The sequence below is a fragment of the Stylophora pistillata genome, chromosome 11, assembly GCF_964205215.1.
Source record: "Stylophora pistillata chromosome 11, jaStyPist1.2, whole genome shotgun sequence".
Classification (NCBI taxonomy): Eukaryota; Metazoa; Cnidaria; class Anthozoa; order Scleractinia; family Pocilloporidae; genus Stylophora; species Stylophora pistillata.
Window position 1 is genome coordinate 6,097,622 of NC_142529.1, and position 18,100 is coordinate 6,115,721.

At 37.3% G+C, this 18,100-nt stretch overlaps 1 protein-coding gene and 1 pseudogene across 2 annotated transcripts in view; both read left to right on the forward strand.

Moving 5' to 3' along the window:
• Window positions 1-2,985: 2,985 nt before the first annotated feature.
• Window positions 2,986-4,736, forward strand: LOC148719806 (uncharacterized). The gene is made up of 2 exons (XM_088737475.1): window positions 2,986-3,572; window positions 4,004-4,736. Exons 1-2 carry the CDS (start codon window positions 3,241-3,243, stop codon window positions 4,512-4,514), a joined length of 843 nt encoding a protein of 280 aa, XP_088593601.1. The 5' UTR covers window positions 2,986-3,240; the 3' UTR covers window positions 4,515-4,736.
• Window positions 4,737-8,079: 3,343 nt separating this feature from the next.
• The window catches only part of LOC148719807 (uncharacterized), a 36,771-nt pseudogene continuing 26,750 nt past the window's right edge, over window positions 8,080-18,100 (forward strand). The window contains exons 1-7 of the transcript XR_015992881.1: window positions 8,080-8,332; window positions 9,857-10,170; window positions 10,424-10,568; window positions 11,480-11,793; window positions 15,886-16,033; window positions 16,953-17,258; window positions 17,595-17,894. The product of XR_015992881.1 is annotated as an uncharacterized LOC148719807 (transcript). The remainder of the gene's footprint in view (window positions 8,333-9,856; window positions 10,171-10,423; window positions 10,569-11,479; window positions 11,794-15,885; window positions 16,034-16,952; window positions 17,259-17,594; window positions 17,895-18,100) is intronic.

Below are 18,100 nucleotides of genomic sequence, written 5' to 3' on the forward strand. Positions count from 1 at the left end.
GGAAGTGTCTGATCGCGGTGGACCATCTCCTTTTTAAACCAGACATTCAAGGCAAAACTGCATGTATTCAACATACAGTTTTAGCGCCAGGCTTGTCGCAGAGCTTCAGTTGCTTTTAAAATTATTCACCACGCATTTACTTGCTCTGCGTTGTGCCCGCAACGCAGCTTCTAATGAAATACCGTAGATAGTTCGAATGTATTGTCATCCAGTGACGTTCTTCATCCTTAATTTCAATACTTTCAGTACATTTGATTAGGTATCCAGTTTTCTTAATTATGGGACTTCGCTTGCACGCTAAAAGCGAGCAACACGGCTGTGGAAACCACGCGTGAGACTCTAACTTGAGGTGTTTACGCCGGGTTTGTCGAAATTATGGACAAGAACTTTAAACTTGTTGAGTGAATATCCCTCGGCCGATAACATTTCAAGACATGACATTCCTGCAAAATAGCGAGGGTCTCCCAGGGGTTTTGGGGAACAGGGGAACAAGGGAACGTTGGCAAAATATTGAAGGGAACAAGGGAACATAAGCCTATTTTTTAGGGAACAGGGGAACGAAACTGTACAAATTAGAGGAGAAAATATTGCTTTTGGTGTCTTTCTCTTTTGCGGGAGGGAATTGAGGGAGGTGATAAGTGGCAAGCAAATTTACTAAACGGGGAACAAATAAGGAAACAGTGTGGGAACATGGGAACATAGGACAATTTTGGAAGGGAACAAGGGAACAAGGATGAACACGAGATAGGCTCTTTTGTTCAGTATAATTAATGCATCTCACGAAAACAGAGGCCATGTGGTTGGGGGCGTGGCGTAAGCGCGGCGACCAACCACTTGGCCTCAAATGGGTGACAAAAATTAAAATTCTAGGCGTTGTTTTCGGCCGCGATACTGAATTAGATAATTGGCAGCCAAGACTAGAGAAATTAGAAAAACATCTAAATTTATGGAAATCCCGCTCTCTTTCTCTTGTCGGCCGATCACTCATCGTTAACACCCTCGGAATTAGGAAGCTCCTATATCTCTCTACAGTTTTGTGTGTCCCAAAATGGGTAATTTCTAAGGTGAATGCTTTAATCTGGCCATTCGTCTGGGGTTGTCGAATTGAAACAGTGAGCCGAGCGACCTGCCACCAGTCTCTTAACAGTGGCGGTCTCGGCATTTTGAATTTCCTGATCAAAGGTAAATCTCTTAAATTAGCCTCAGTAGTTTCTAATCTAGATAATCGCGAATCAAAATCCTTTTATTTGGCCAGATATTTTCTAGGCTCTAGGCTTGCCTCTTGTCGCTCGGAGTGGAGCTCTCTTCGAGATAACTCCACCCCGAGTACACAGATCTTGACGCCCTATTATGAGAATGTTCTCTCGGCTCTCACCACTCTACGTGGGATTCTCTCCCGCACGGAGTGGTGCGATTTTGAATTTTCTTCCAAGAAATGTTATCGAACTCTTTTGAAGGAAAACTCCACATCTCCAATTCTTCATCGTTTTTGGACTCCCTTCCTTCCGATTGACTTTAATCTTGACAAATTTTGGAATTTAGTGCGAGATGACTTTTCTGAAAATTATAAGAACGACATACTCTGGAAAATTGTACTTCGCGCTATTAAGGTCCGCGATTCTCTAAAGAATTGGGGATATATCGACTCAGATAAGTGCACCTCCTGTTCCCGTAAAGAAACTATAGATCACTGTTTTCTCAATTGCCCCCGTGTGAAATCTGTATGGACCTACTTTTACCCTATTATCTCCTCTATCCTTGGAACTAGCTTTTTCCCATCCTGTACCTATGTTTTCTTCTTTCGTTGGACCCCCGCTAGTCCAAAACAGAATCGTATTGCCCGCTTTCTAATTAAGACGATTCTGTGCAGCATCTGGAAATTTCGAAATAAATCTACCTTCCACAATGGGAATGACCCCCCTGAGGGTATAATTCGCTATGCCCTCAGCGAGACCAAAAACAGAATTGCGTGCGACTACTTCCGACTCTCGTTATCTAACTTTAGAAACGCTTGGGAGTCCCCATCAATCTGTACAATTGATGGGGACTCCTATAGAATACTTTTGTAAATAGATTACCTTAAGCTTTAGTTAACATTTTATTAAATTAACTTGGAATTATTTAAAACTTAGAATTAGCATTAAACAATCCTAGAGTTACATTAATATTAGTCTATGTTAGCCCTAGCCATACCAATATTATAGATTAAGCATATATTAATATTAGACCTAACTATTTTGGAATTATTTATAACCTTACATTAATATTAGTAATATTTAATACTCGTATATAATTAACAACTCTTGAACTTTGGAACTTTGGACTGTTTATTAATAATTAGTTGGGGCCGAGCCCACGTGCGTTGGCACTTTTATTTTGTAACTTATGTGGTTTGTTATGAATAAACCCTTTTCAAAACTTAAAAAATAATTAATGCATAGAAACTCTTTGGACGCGTCTAAGAAAGTATGAAGGTTGACACAAGGAAAGGTTTGTTTGATGATTGCTGCCTTTGCTGTATTTCTATGCTGGTCAGGTTTCTCTAAAATGCGTACCGCGAAGAAAGCCTTTTCACGAAATCCAGCAATAATTAGATTTTTCGACACCTTTCTCGCAAAGACAATTTTTTTCCTCCACCCTCACTGCTGTCCGTTAACCCAAACTTGTTTCAATATAGTACATCCGTATTTTAGCAGGATGTCGCAACAGTATAATTTTTAGGATTTTTATGAAGAAAGCAATTGCATTCGGAAACCCTAAAATGTCCGGGATTAACGTTTAAAGAATCCTGATTCCGCCGTTTAGTCAAGCAGTTTTATTTCTTGCAGATGTAATTTTTAAGTCAGTTATAATGATTTCACCGGCTTGAAATCCTTTGCCTTTTCTCTAGTACATGGAAATGAGAATGTATTCTGACTGCCATTAGAGAACTTCGAGGGGCCCATCTTAGACAAAGTATTTACATTTTAAATTGTAAGGCCCGGTTCAAACGTCGAACTTTACATGTGCCGAACCTAATAATTAGGTTCGGCACATGTAAAGTTCGACGTTTGAATCAATTAGGTCCGGCAGATTTGTATTCGGGTCGACCTGCCGTTCTATTCGACCGGGCTTGTCGGATAGAACGGCAAAAGATCAACTTTGATTCATACGTCGAACCGTTTCATGTGCCGAATCTAATGCATACATTACAAATACATTAAATAAATTAATTTTTACCCAGAGTTCTGCACGATTCTTATGTTTGACATGCGCATACGACTTGTTTTGATCTTTTCAAACAAAATGGCGGGAAGAGCGGAAGATATGTGTTCCTCTTGCTTCGAGAACACGAAATATACGTGTCTGAGGTGTAAGAATTACTTTTGTATGCGGTGTTCCGTATTTGAAAATGATGAAAGTGTAGCGGGTTGGAAAGCAGGCAGTTCGGTAGCGTACTGCGAGTCATGTTTTCGAGAGAAAATGATTCTTGAAGAAACCGAAGGCAATGATCACGAGGAGACCAGTGTGGGTCAGAAAAGCCAAGAGTCAAGCTTGAATGTTAAGTCCACAAAGCCACCCGCTATGAAAAGGTATGCTTCTCAGGTCATTCTGATATTATTTCTCTGAAAAGCCCCGAGGGGACGTGAATTAAGTAAAGTACGTAAGCTTAAGCATTGATAATGTCCCTTCTTTTGTTCTAAATGGGCTACACACTCAAATTAAATTTGCTTGTTTGGTCAGTTTGAGCTAATAAGCAAATGCTAAGGTTTGCCATGGATATCTCGGTCATAAACTTGTTTTGTTTACTTTTTTACTGAAAGGTCATGAGAAAAGACATTTTTGAAGAAAAACATGTGATCATTTCAGTTAACATCATTATATTCATAATTTCCTCAGCGGAGATTGTAGGAAGTTTCAAATAGTAAAATTTGGTTGTCTAATTTTCACCAACCCAGGTTATGAAACATAATTATAATAAGCTGATGAAGCTAATATCTAGGTTTGAATGTTTGTCCTATAGCAAAAACATTGACGCAAATGAGGATGAAGATGATGTTACAAGTGAAGAGGGTGATGACAATGAAGATGTGGACAAAGCTTTGTCACTATTTGTAAAGAAAGGAAAGGCCAGGAAGGGCAAAAGACCTGGGCGAAGACCTCAATGGTGCCCGAAAGTTCTTGATGATTTCATTGACATTGTTGTTAACAGCAATGAGTTTAAGACCAAACTGATTTTTACGAACACCAAGAATCAGAGAAATAGTCCAATTTATGCCAAAATCTTGGATGAGCTGAAAGGCAGGGCATCAGCAAGAGGTGACAAGTTCAACATGTCAATTGCCCAGCTGAGGACCAAGTTCAAAAAGTGTGTCAGCCAGTGTAAACAAGCTGCACTAACTCAGAAAACTGCAACAGGAATAAAGAGGTACCAGGAAGACCATGGGTTTGGAAGCTGGTTCAATGCCTTGTTTGCAGTGGTTAAAACAAGGGATTCCTGTCAGCCCGAACGTGCTTTTGCAAAATATACATAACAATCAAAGGAGTTTTATTTAACATGAATAAACTACAAGGAAAATGTGTGTATATCAGAAGTAAAATAATTATATGTTGAATGTTTTTTTTTTCAACAATATTTGCAGTACATAAAAATTGAATGTTTAAACTTTATTTTTCTATTAATATTAAATTTATGAAAGTCATCTTTCATTGTTGTTTCAGAACATAAATGCAATTAAAAGCAATTTACCATTTAAGCTGCATAGTCAATGGACAAGTTCTCCTTACTGGTCTCTTTGTTTCCTTTAGTATTAGTTGGGAGAATTTTTAATTATTCAAGGGGATGTCTATTTGCTGATCACTTCCTTAATTCTCACAACCTTTTTATGACTGGATTGACACTGTGAAGAAAAAATTTGATCTTGACAACAATGAAATCGAAGAGGGGATGAAACTTTTCCTTTGGTACCCTCAACAAGCAGTAATTTTTGTGAAGTGGCTCAACATTTTTCTCCAAGATTGAAGATCTTAGTGGGCACCCATATAAAGGGAATAATGCAAAGTTTATCCAATTATTCCAATACTTAAAATGTGGGACCCAAAATAACTTATAACAACAAAATTGCCACCATCAAATTAACATCAAAATCAATTTCACTGCACATAGACCACATATGCTCTACCACAATATAACCAACGGAAAACACAAGATCTAACTATAAACAACCTAGTATTATCATTAACAGTTCTTTTTTACTGAACATGGCTGACTTTCATGTGGTGTCTCTGTCAGTGCTGCTGATCAGATTGAATGTATAGCCTGCAAGGCAGCCAGACATGTATTAAACAGCAACAACAACAACGAAAAAAAGAAACAGCTGTTTAGTTTGTCTGCGCTGCAGGCTAATTAAATCTTGCACTTGATACAATCATATGAAAACAATTTGGTGAAAATAGTAAATGTATCAGTACTGAATTAACAGACTTTGCCAGTTTCCTTCTCAAGCCATAGTTTTTCACATAGTGCATTCCTTACTTTTTTTGCCTCCAGTGACACATCTCTGATGCTTGAACAATTTCTCATCTGCAACAGTTTTCTTATTTCCTCACGATTTCTCTTTTGACCATTTGCATCCAAACTCAAATCAAGCTTTTTTGAAATGGCATCTCCTCGTGCAATGCATATATTGTGGAGAACCATACATGCCAATGTTGTTAAGCGGACATTATCTTGACTGCTTTCACTCTTTCGGAGTAGGACCCTCCACCTACCCTTGAGCTGCCCATAAGCACCCTCTGCAACCATGCGAGCTCTGCTTAAGCGGTAATTAAAGTAACGTTGCTTGGGGGTCAGAATTGCATTAGTATATGGTTTCATCAACCATGTTCGTAGAGGGAATGCAGAGTCCCCCACTACAAGTGGTGGAACAGTAACATCTCCTACAGTTTTTCCAATTACTGGAATGAGGCCTTCTTGGATACGGGTCCAAAGGTCGGTTGATCTAAAAATAACTGCGTCGTGAGAATTTCCTGGAAACCCGCAGCTACCCCACACAAATCTGTAATGTGAGTCTACCATTGCCATCAGTACAATGGAATAGAAATTTTTAAAGTTATGGTACTCTTTGCATGACTGAAGTCCTCCAGGCGGGCATTTCATAGGAATATGGCAGCCATCCGATGCTGTCCAACAGCATGGAAATTGCCAGAATTCTTCCATGTCAAGAATTTTTTGTTTAAACTCTTCTTCAGTTTGGGGCATGTGACTTGACACATTCTCGTTCCATAAATGGTCCACCAAGACTTAACAGACTTCCTGACAAATTGAGGAAATTGTGGAGACGCCTAGTCCAGACATTTCGGCGATGGTATAGAAATAATCTCCTCGGCTTAGTCTATACAGACAAATAGCAAGCCTCAGCGCTGGTGATATCGGTTCTTCCGTCACAGTTTGCCGAATAAGGAAGGGTTCAATACGTCTCAGGATGAAATTAAATGTCCCCCTAGATACTCTGAAGGTTTTTTTGAATCTTGCGTCTGAATAGATGTTGCAAACATTTTGCCACCAGCCAGAATTTCTTTTTAGCCGACGACACGAACGAACTGGACGAGGAACTGTGACGTTCCTATGGGAAATAAGCAATAATACAAGGCAAGCCAAATTCAAAACTCGTCTTCTCCTGGCAGCAAGGTTGTTTAATGCCAACTGCATCTTAAGTCGCCTTTTTCTACCCTCCTTGATCGCATTTGCAAGAAAAACAAGCTCTTCATTTCCAGCATTTGTATTTGCCACATTTTTTTCCGCCATTTTGGTAAGCAATAACCGCTGACCGCAGTAGAGTCATGTTCAGTTTCTCAATTAAGTTCGACATATTTAGGTACATACATACATACATACATACATATAATTTTTGTTAAGGCAGGTCGGTTTGTGGCAACCCAAAGGCTGGTGTGGACCTGCCAGGAACTAAAAAGGAACTACTTAAATATATGGACAATTCTAAGGAAAAAGTAAAGAAATTTCAAGGACTTAAAAGTATAAAAAATCCGTTTGCTTTGATGTTATCACACAGGCCTCCTTTTCGAATTGAATGCGATCTAATGTCCTTGAGGCCTGTCTAAGTTTTTGTTTAAAAAGCTGTAGAGAGGAAGCATCCTTGATGGCTTTAGGCAGCAAATTCCAGACAATGGGCCCTCTGTACCTTGCACTATTTCTACCAAGGTCACTGTTACACCGTACATGCGGAAAGTCATTAATACGCCTTAGATTATAATTACTATCAATGTTGCGTTTTGTGAAAAGGGCAGTAAGTTGATCAGGTAAACTATTATAATGTACTTGATACATTATAGAAGCGAGTCTACGTTTGTAAATATAGCCTAATGATTTCCATTTAACTAGGTCAAGGACGTCAGAGTCAGGAGTTTCGCTGGGCAGTTTATGGATTAGTTTGGCTGCTTTCAAGTGTAAATGTTCCAATTCATTAAATGTAGATGGTGAACAGGACCCCCAAATAGCAATGCAGTATGTGATGCTTGGGACAATCCCTTTAAAATATATTTCTTCTAGTACACCTGATGGTAGGGCTTTGAGCTTTTTAAGGAATTTTAGCTTTCCTCCAAACTTGTAGTGCAGGGCTTTAACTTGCGGTTTCCAGTTCAGTTTATAATCAATTTCAACACCCAAGCAAGTAGATTTGGTGGTGAAGTAAATGTGAGAGTTTCCGAACATTAGGGGTCTCATTGGTCCGACAAAGACTTGACTGGAAATTAACATTGCCACGGTCTTACCAGTGTGAACAGTCAGGTGATTTTTACAGCACCACACTTTGAAGTCGTTTAATATTAAATTTAACGCATCAATGATTTCTTCGACTCCTTTCCCGAATTAGGTTCGACGTTTGAATCAACTGCCGAACCTAATTATTCGAGTCGACCCGAATTGCTATTAGGTTCGGCACATGTAAAGTTCGACGTTTGAACCGGGCCTAAGCTGCGTACGAAACCAAACTGAAATATGCTGAAACATGAGCTACAGTGCATAGCACTCTGGGAAGTATGAACAAATTCTTGCGCCTGTCATCTTGTTACGGGACTTAAAGCAAGGCCCACGCAGAGTGTGATTGTTTTGCACGAACTGCGGACGATATTGTTACAAACTAAACAAAGACGAGCTTGAGTAGTGAAGATCAAAGATATTTTTTGTCTAATGGGCGTTTTGTTACAAACAGCCGGTTAATCAAAACAATAGTGATCGCACACCGTGACACACTCAATCGATTCATGGCGCAATTTAGTCTCGAGCTTTGTTTCCGGGTAGCTTTTCTCGCTGTACTTCTTCCTCTGACTTTAGGTGAGCACTATTTCATTTGAATTCTATTATAAATATCTTTTTTCAGTGTAATGTTTACGTTCAGGGTGCTTGGCTGGAGATTTCTTGCACTTTTGAGTGCTGTGGCCTAAGGCTTTCTCGCACGGTCGCTTCTTAATCCTCATTACGGACAGCATCAATATAGGGTCCTTCGAGATTTTAATTTTTTTTTTATTCAAATGTCACCTTGAAAGGAACGGTACAGTTGAAAATCCCTCTGCATTTATATCAATGAAGCTATAGACAATCTAATGAGGTAGAGACGTGCTTCGATCAATTTCAACACTTGTAAATTATTCTTCTTGTTATAACCAGCATTAAACATTAAGCTTTTATAGTTCCAATGATAGTCATTAATTTTGTTTTTGCCAATGTTTCTTTCATTAAAGAACTGTACGCATAACAAGGTATGGATCAATTTATTATAGATTATGCCTCTTCCAGCATAGATCTGCTAACTCAGCTATTCTGTTGGATCAGCCCAGACATCCCATCCTTGCACCTCAGAAACTACATAATTATTTTACACTAAAAGAGAACTTCTCTTTGCTCTAAGAAAGCCAGTTTCAAAACCACTTTTCTCAGATTTAAAGAGGCAGTCTATCTACCCAGTGCACCACGATAGTTTCTCTAGGAACTAAAATCTTTCCTTGCTTTCTTTAAAAATGGACACCTTCAGAAATGATAATTATATTCAAAGTATTTCAATGCTGCAGATTGGATTTTTCAGAACCATGTTACCCCTTTGAATGCTTTTAAGCATGTGGGATCTCCCATCAGTGTCACTAATGAATCAAACACTATAAGGTCATCAGAATAAAGGAAATGATAGCAGACTTAACAAAGATCTGGATTCTTAGAAAAATTCACAGGAATTCATAAGAGCAGAGTGTGCAAAACTTCCATACTGATGTTAGGGTGTAAAGCTTAATAAGGACTGACATTTTTTTTTAATTTGTAATAGAATTGGTAAATCATTTTAGAAGCAGACTACCTCTAATTTTAACTACTATTTTTTTTTTAAGTCAGGGAAATTGTTTTTATAAAGGGCTAACGTCACGATTTTCCCTTTTCAGGAAGTATCTTTTATATTTGCGTTGTTAAGCTTCCTGAGTAAACGTCATGTTATGTTATGTTAATGGACATTATAGTAGAGGTAACTGATACAGACACATATAATTGCCTCCCACAGTCAACCCATTATCCCTTTTGCAATAACTATCAGGAATATTTCCATAAGGTCGTAGTAGTAGCAAGTATGATAAATATTGTAAGAAATAGACAACTTTGTTGAGAGACATGTTTTGGCATTCTAATGCCATCTTCAATGAATGAGTAACAGATCAATGAATGAGTAATTACTTGTCTGTTATATAATTACTCTTGTTCTGTTACTCATTGATTGAAGATGGCATAAGCATGCCGAAACATTTCTCTCAAAAAAGTTGTCTATTTCTTGCAATATCAGGAATATGATATAATGCAAATGTAATTTTGTTTCTACAGGAGCTTGTGTTGATTTAGATCTTGGAATGGGAAGGGGAACAATTCCAAACAGTGATATAACTGCTTCTTCTGTACAAAATGCCACCACACCAGCCAAGAATGGTCGACTGAACTACACATCAGGATCATCATGGTGTGCAAGAACAACTGACACCAACCCATATCTGCAGATTGATCTTCAGACACTTCATATCATCTGTGCTGTGTCTACTCAAGGAAATTCTCGAGCAGATCAGTGGGTGAAGAACTACACACTACAATTTTCCACAAATGGGACAACTTGGACAGACTACAAGGAAGGCGGACAAGTTAAGGTGTGTAGGAGATACAATGCGAGAGATAAATTAACTGCTCAAAAAAATGACAGCTATTTTTACAAAAATGATATAACATGGACTCTAAGTCTGATATGAAAGAGTATCTTACAGGTAAAGTGATATTGAAGTCTTGTGCTAAGAATTGTTGATCTTAATGCTATTTACACTTTTAATATTTTTGTTCTCACTATTTTCTTAACTTGCCAAAAAAATTATTGATGATGAGTTGACTATATTTACTATTTTGAAGTTTCTTAGAGGAAATGATGACAGGAACTCAGAAGTGAAGCATGTTGTTTATGGAGTGTTAACAAGATATCTGCGATTCTTGCCAAAAACACACCAGGGTGGGGTGTGTATGAGAACAGAGGTGTTTGGAGTGGAACAAAAGCCTAGTGAGTTTGAAACTTGTACTTATTTTTGCATGTTTGCCATTATCGTATCATTATTTAGTATTGTATAGGGTAGTCTAAGATTATTCTTTAAATAAATATCTCAAACCTACTGTCTGTTATAAATTTTGATTTGGTGTGCCTCTTATGCTTGTTAATTTTTGGATAATAGTTGGTATACATGTGCCTCTGATAATTTGGCTGAAAATCATTGAGTGCATCTTTTTCAAGTTAATTAAGTACAAAGTTGTAACAGTAGTGCAAAGTTGTACCTTAGTGTGTCTTACAAATAGCGCTCATCCACCATCCCTACAAAATTTTGTTTGTCTTGACTTACTATAATGCTTTTTTGTGTAAATAATTAATAAGTATAATGTCATGATTTTGTGTGATTTTGTGTGATTTTGTGTTAATAAGCACTTGTAAATTTTTGAAAGACTACAGAATTCCACTTGCCCCATACTAGCTGGTGCAATTTTGTTTGCAATTTTGAAAGTTTGAAAAATCTGCTCATGCTCATAGTAACCCTGAATTGGACTCAAAATCATTTTAATACCTATGCTAGTACTGTCAGGGCTAAAATAAAATAAAATGGTAGATATTTTTCTTTTATGCACTCATCAAAGAAATCCAGGCACTTGTGATAACCTGTTATTCTTATGATGCGCAATGTTGAATTGCTTAAAAATCCACCACAAGAAACTTCATTCTGAACTTTAATAAAATCTGGTTATTTTTTGTTTGAAGTTAAATTGTAATTTTTGCAAAGTGAAATGCACATTGAAGGGCAGCACTCAACCAAGATGCATTACAGGGGTAGTAGCCATTCTAAGCATTTTCTGTTTTCTGTTTTTTCTACATTTTATAATCTAGGGAGGCAAGGGTTGATTATATATTTATTTATTACCTTACAGGATGTTCTATGCAGGCCATTGGTGTAGTCAAGAGTGACACTATTCCAGACAGCAGCTTCTCAGCCTCGTCAGAATTTAATCCAGTACATTATGCAGCTAAATATGGTCGCCTAAATAATACAAAGTCATGGGCACCTAGGGGGAACAGTAATGCTAATGATTACCTTCAAATTGACCTGCTGTTTGAGTATGTCATCTGTGCTGTAGCTACCCAGGGAAATCCAAGGGCTAGGGAGTGGACAACAGAGTACAAGTTTCAATTTTCCCTCAATAGTTCAAAGTTTGTCACCTATCAGGAAAACAATGCTGACAAGGTTGGTTTACATGAACTTCAAAGTTATTTTAGGTTAGACAAAATGGTTCACTTACAATCAGTTTTTGCAGGACTGTAACACCATGCTTGTATTTACCTAGAGGTAAGCTGAAGGAAATTCATTTGCTTTCTCAAGTCATTTCTTTCCTAAAGCAGGGTTTGAGCTAGGATTTGATCACTGGGGGACAATTTGTCCCCTTTGCTAAAATTTTGGGGGACATTTTTATTTTTAGGGGGACAGACAAATTAATATTTATTGAACATTTTTTTTACATTCATACAGGCAAGCCAACAAAACATTTTTTTTCACCTGATCCTTGATACAAACAAGAAAAGTTAAGTTATTGGTGTGAAGACTTTTTTTTTGTCATATTTAAACGGAGGATCAATGACTATGCTTTATACTTTAAAACATTTCACAGCAGAATCTCGTCCAGGCATCCTCTTGTAAAATTCAATTCCTTTCTTAATTACTGGTAGACGTACATGTATGAACTCTTCTGTTGGTTGGAGCCCAAACATCAAGGGCTGTAGAAAAGTCAAAGTCCTTGGAACGTGGCCCCTCAATGTCAATGGTCATAAGCACATCCAACGTTCTTAATTTGATTCTGTGTGCTAAAACCTCTTTCACAGCCAGCCGTATTAGTAGGCAATACAAGTGTGACTTGACAAAGCTTAATTAGATTTTGGACTTCATCGCTATGATGGGTAGCAAGCATTTTCCATAGTTCAGCAATGTGGCCCACGGGTAATGCTCTCCAACAACCAGCTCTTTAACAAAGTTCCATTCAATTCTGCATTTTTCGGCATCCACAACTGCTGGTACATCTTTACCGCCTTAGGTTCCTTTGCAGATCCATAATGGGAAAGCAACGTTTCCAGCTCTTCATTTCCGTAGGTTGACAGATTTTCATTTTGAAAACGCACATTGTGGAGACTAAGAATTCCGAATGCATTAACTACATTTTTTGGAATCTATGGGGAATCTCTTTTCAAGATTTAGTAAGACATTGTCAAGGAATTTCATTTTCATTGATTCAAATTGTTGAATCTCACAGGCATGCTGTCACTTTAGTAGTGTTCTCTCGACTCCATTTAACTTCTGAAACATCATCTTGTGATGGCAAAATCTCCAACAAGAATTTGCCGTTGTTACTCTTAAGAGCTGTTATTTGAGTAATAGTTGATTTCACCAGTGCCTGAACTGATGCAAGCTCTACATGTTCCTTTTGTAAAGCAAGGCTCATGAATGTGAGAATAAGAATCACATCCATCATCATGCAGAGGGGGGCAATGAAATTGAACTCCTTCAGGCTCTTTTTGAATCCACAGGGGTTGTGTCGGGATTCCACGTAGGCCAGAAGAGACGGCCAAGTGCGGTACATACTCTCTAGAGCACCATAGAATGAAAGCCATCTGATATCAAACACTTCCTTGATTTTTAGCTCAGGATATTCAAAGATCTTCTCAAATTCTGCCAGTGACTGTGACTGGAGGGCAGACTTGTCAAAGTAGCAGTACAGAGCAGTAAGGATCTCTTTGAATTTTGCCAAGTAAGGAATACCATTAGCCGCTTGGCTTGTGCAAAGTGCAAGCCTGTGAGCCATGCAGTGGATAGACACAAGAAATAGACTATCGTCCTTCATTCGTTTTGAAACTCCATATTGTTTTTTTCCTCTCATGACACTCGCTCCATCGCTGCCGAATCCTGTCATTTAGTCTTTACAGTGCAAGTTTCTCCTTTCCATTTATTTAGCAAGTTAACAGCAGTGGTAATAGTTTCGGCCTTTCCATCCTGAATGTTGATGTTTTGTAAAAAGTGCAGTTCTGGTTTAAATTCATTCAATAACTTAACATAAACAAGATTTTCATGATTACTGACGTCTGTTGATTCATCAATTAACAGAGAAAAGAATGGGCTGGCTTCTACTAGTTTGTCAATGTTAGACTTCAGAACAGTAGCAATAGCATCTTGCATACCTTCGACACTTTGGTGAGATTGGTAGGTAGCATTTCCTCCTACTTGAAGATTCTTAACGCTTTCGAAGCCAACTTCATCCAGAAAATTGAGCAGTGAGTCGTACTTGACTGTTGCTATATCCTCCTTGGCCAGGTGAACGTATCCCTCATAGCTTCTTCACTAACAGCATCCTCATGTTCTTTACAGTCTTTGCAGAGTTGAGGTTCTAAAATTTGTACACACTTCTGCCGATGCAAAGGGGTTTGTCTTCTTAGATTTCCGACAAAAATAGCAGAACATCGCCTCCTTTTCGTAGCGCAACCATGTGTGATCTCGCAACCAAGTTTTCTGGAAAGTTCATGACTTTTTCGGTTTCCTTTGATTCTCATCCGTTTCTTCCTGTTCTTCTTCCGTGCCATTTTTTGCAGATTCACGCTGGCTTCAATTTCGAGCTGAAAAGCTTTCTAATGTTCGAACACGTTTTTGATGTGATATATTGTTACACACCAAATGTAAAGTTCACCAGGCTTGGTTGAGCATGAGATGCACGTGTTCAGTAGAGCGTGACTGTGGAAATGTGACTTTAGAATGAACTTTTTAAAACGTGCGATAAAATATTCGTTTCATGTTCTGTTTTAGATGTGGCTAAATTTATGTACTGAACTAAATCTCTTTGTGTGTGCTTCCTTTTGACCTTTTTCCCTAAATTTTGAAGGCAACAAGTAATTGTTCCTTTGGCCATTTTTTTAAGGGACAATTTCAATTGCAGTGTGGGACTGGCACAATGGCGCGGCCTGGCTCAAACCCTGGTAAAGTGGCCACCTCTCCTTAATAGCAGAGTAGCCATTTTCTTGACCCATTTCTAATCCTTGTTTTACATTGTTACAACAAATTTTTAATCATTACAACAAATTGGTAATTCAGTTTTCCTCAAGGTTGCAGTGGTTTTGGACTGTATAGTTACATGAATGATAGTCATGTTTAATATGTACATATTAAAAAAGCCAAAAGTAGCTCCTACTAACAACACTTGCTGATTCAATTTTTTTAAGTTAAGAGGAGGGACACGGAAGATGTGTCTACTAGCTTGGTCAAGACTCAACCTCAGTTATCTTTTTAGTACATTACAAACTGTTTCTGGAACACCCATAATTGTTCATTCAAGCAAAAACACAAACCTGTGTGCTTACTTCATTGCAATTTCTACAGTTTTCTTTCAGTATCCTGTATATATGTTATTAAGTTTTCATCATGTGGACTTTATTACTATAACCATTACCTCATAGCTTCACACTAATATGACTGTTTTATCTTAAAAAATTAGGAAATGTTCAAAAAAATACAGAGGAAATATCAACTACAGTAACTCATATTACCCACACAGAAATACTAGCAGTATAATTATAATCTTTGTGTGCTCATTGAAAAGATTAAAAGGTTTAACAAAAGAGCTATTAAGTGTCTGTGTAATAGGAAAAATAATTTTATGTTTGTTAATGTGATTTCCTTCTTACATTTATGGAAACATCATGGACAATTACAGTTTGCACTTAGGGCTGTGAATATTAATGCAAAATGTAGCTTTCGTTCAGTTTAATCTTAGATTATATAGTTGAAACCCTTAATTGGTTGTTCAAACTATGTCTGATTAATTATTTCAATTGTTTCTTTCATCTACCTTTTCACTGTTAGTATTCAGAACATTGCATTATTCAGTTTTTTACACTTGAGGGAGTATATTATTTGATTTGTGTGGAATCAAGTCCGTTATAAAAAATGTTTAATTTTTTTGTGTTCTGTCTGACCAATGCTTAGAATCTCTCACAAATGACATTTACCTCTCCCTCAAGTATCACTGAAAATTACATTTGAAGTTCTAATGAAATTATATGGTCACATACTGATGTTGTACTACTTTTTTTTAACAAAAGGAACAATAACTCCTTCAATATCTCTATAGCTATTAGAGACATTTTACTTAAACAAATCTCCATGGTTCAGGTTCAATTATTTGCCATCAGTTTTAAAACTTAAAGTCTCTGTTTATGAAACCAATGATACTTAAAGTTGTTCATGATACAGTATATTAGAAAAAAAATTAAATTATTTCAAATTTTGCACCACAAACCACAGGTCTTTCCTGGAAACTCCAATCAAAATGGCATTGCAAAAAACAGTCTTCAGGAAGTTGTCATTGCAAAGTTTATCCGCTTTCAGCCCACAGTATATTATCGCTATAAAGGTCTGAGAGTGGAAGTTTATGGAATAATTCTAACTAAAGGTATTTATTTGCTTTACTTGTGTTGGTAATTCAGCCCCCCCTGAGAAAAATGATCTATTTGTCAGAATCTGAGAGAGCAAGGTTTATCTGCTTTATACTAACAAATTCCACACTCTGGAAGCTAAGGTTCTGAGAGTAATAGTTTATGGTCAGGAATAGTTCCAATTAAAGGGTTTTTTTGTTTTTTGCTCTTATTTTTGTCTCCTTTTGAGGCAAAAATGAGATCACAATAATTATTAATGACCAATTATCTGAACAAGGAAAGGATGCATGGGTAAATGATTATTGAGCTAGATCAGAGTTAAATACTCTTAAGTTATGAGTGTGCCTTGGTTGGATGAGTGTTTGTTTTAGTGTTATTTTAGAGCTACTCATTGGAGAATTTAACTATGACCAGTCATACAGCGTTTACATACATGAAATGTCTCATTTCCTCCTCTGAGATACTGCCAGTTCACTTTTTGTTTAATTGAATAAAATTGAGATCATGATTTATACCAGGTATAATGATACAAATTATGTGTTGGTGTAATAATTGTAATTTATGAATAAAGGCTGATAGTTTCTAAAGAAAGTGTTTGGGGTGCGTTGGTGGGGGTAACGAAATAATTTGGATATGTCAACAAAGTTGAAATGGTAAATTGGCCACTGTAACTGATTAAAAAAGCTGACATTTCGAGTGTTAGCCCTTCGTCGGATAATATTTTATAATAATGTTGAATTCGGCCAACAAAATGCCTATCATTAATATATTGTGTAGAAGATCCCTACTCTGGTGATCCCTGAGTCATTGCTCTGATGTCAATATCTTGTTATCTTTGAAGTTCACATTGATGGTTCAGTCTTTGTTCCTTTCTTAACTTCACATTAAAAATCAACTTCAGAGTAAAGCACACATCTGGCTATATATTTATTTTAGTTCCATCACAACCTCCTACTGATTTCAAGTTGACTGCAAGCTCTTCTACCAGCATTATGGCTTCCTGGCAGTTACCACCAGTCCTTGCCAGACATGGAAGGACCATAACTGGGTTTATATTGTTCTACAAAAAGAAAAGTTCTGGTGTGCCAGCAACAAAGCTGAATATAATGGATGGATCAACATTAAGTAGAAATGTCACTGGGCTTGATGAATACACAGAATATGAATTTCAAGTCTTGGCTTATACTTCTGATGGTAATGGACCAAAGAGCCCAGTTGAGGTGGAGAGAACAAAGGAAGCTGGTATGTGAAACAGAAAAATTATCACAATTTTTGCTTAAATAAAATCAATTGGACCTGCAGATAAAGTCAAGCAAAGAAATGATCACCCTTGGTGGGCTGCAATTTCAACCAATTGCGGTGAAAAGGCAGAAAAAAATTCAGGCTTTGAAGGGATTCAAACTTTTGCTTCACAGATATTGGTTGGGTGCTTATAGCTACTTAGCTATAGCTACCAACTGAGCTAGGGAGCTGCAGGTTGGGAACAACTCAATTTTAAGAGGATTCCTTGTTTTGTAGTAACAGTTTCAAATAACAGGGTCAGTTAGGCATTAACTATCACACTTTTTAAATTCATAGCTCCATCACGAGCCCCAAGCAGCTTCAATGTGATTGCGGTTACTTCTACAATTATCACAGCATCCTGGCATTTACCACCAGCTGACTCTAGAAATGGAGTGATTAAAGGATTCAAATTGTTCTACAAAAAGAGAGGCTCTACTGGATCAGAAACCTTGCCCATCAACAATGGAACAGCATTTAGTAAAGATTTCATTGGGCTTGACAACAACACAGAATATGAATTTGAAGTGTTGGCCTTTACTTCTGTTGGTGATGGACCGAAGAGTCCTGTTGTGGTGGTGAGAACAAGGAAATATGGTAAGAATTCTTAAAAAGGTGTTAATATAACACTTTTTTTAATGGAGTCTGACAACAACAACGTACAACAACAACATCAAAATAAAAGACTTATGAGCTGACTGTTAATGAGAATTTCAAGCATAATTATTTCAAGCATAATTATCTAACAGAACTTTAAATTTGTAGTTATTGTATATATAATTTCAACTTTTTCACTTTTACAT

Coding starts and splice junctions, on each gene's coding strand:
- LOC148719806 (XM_088737475.1), top strand. CDS start 3,241: ATGTTTGACATGCGCATACGACTTGTTTTGATCTTTTCAAACAAAATG. Junction 3,573..4,003: donor AAGCCACCCGCTATGAAAAG/GTATGCTTCTCA, acceptor TTTGTCCTATAG/CAAAAACATTGACGCAAATG.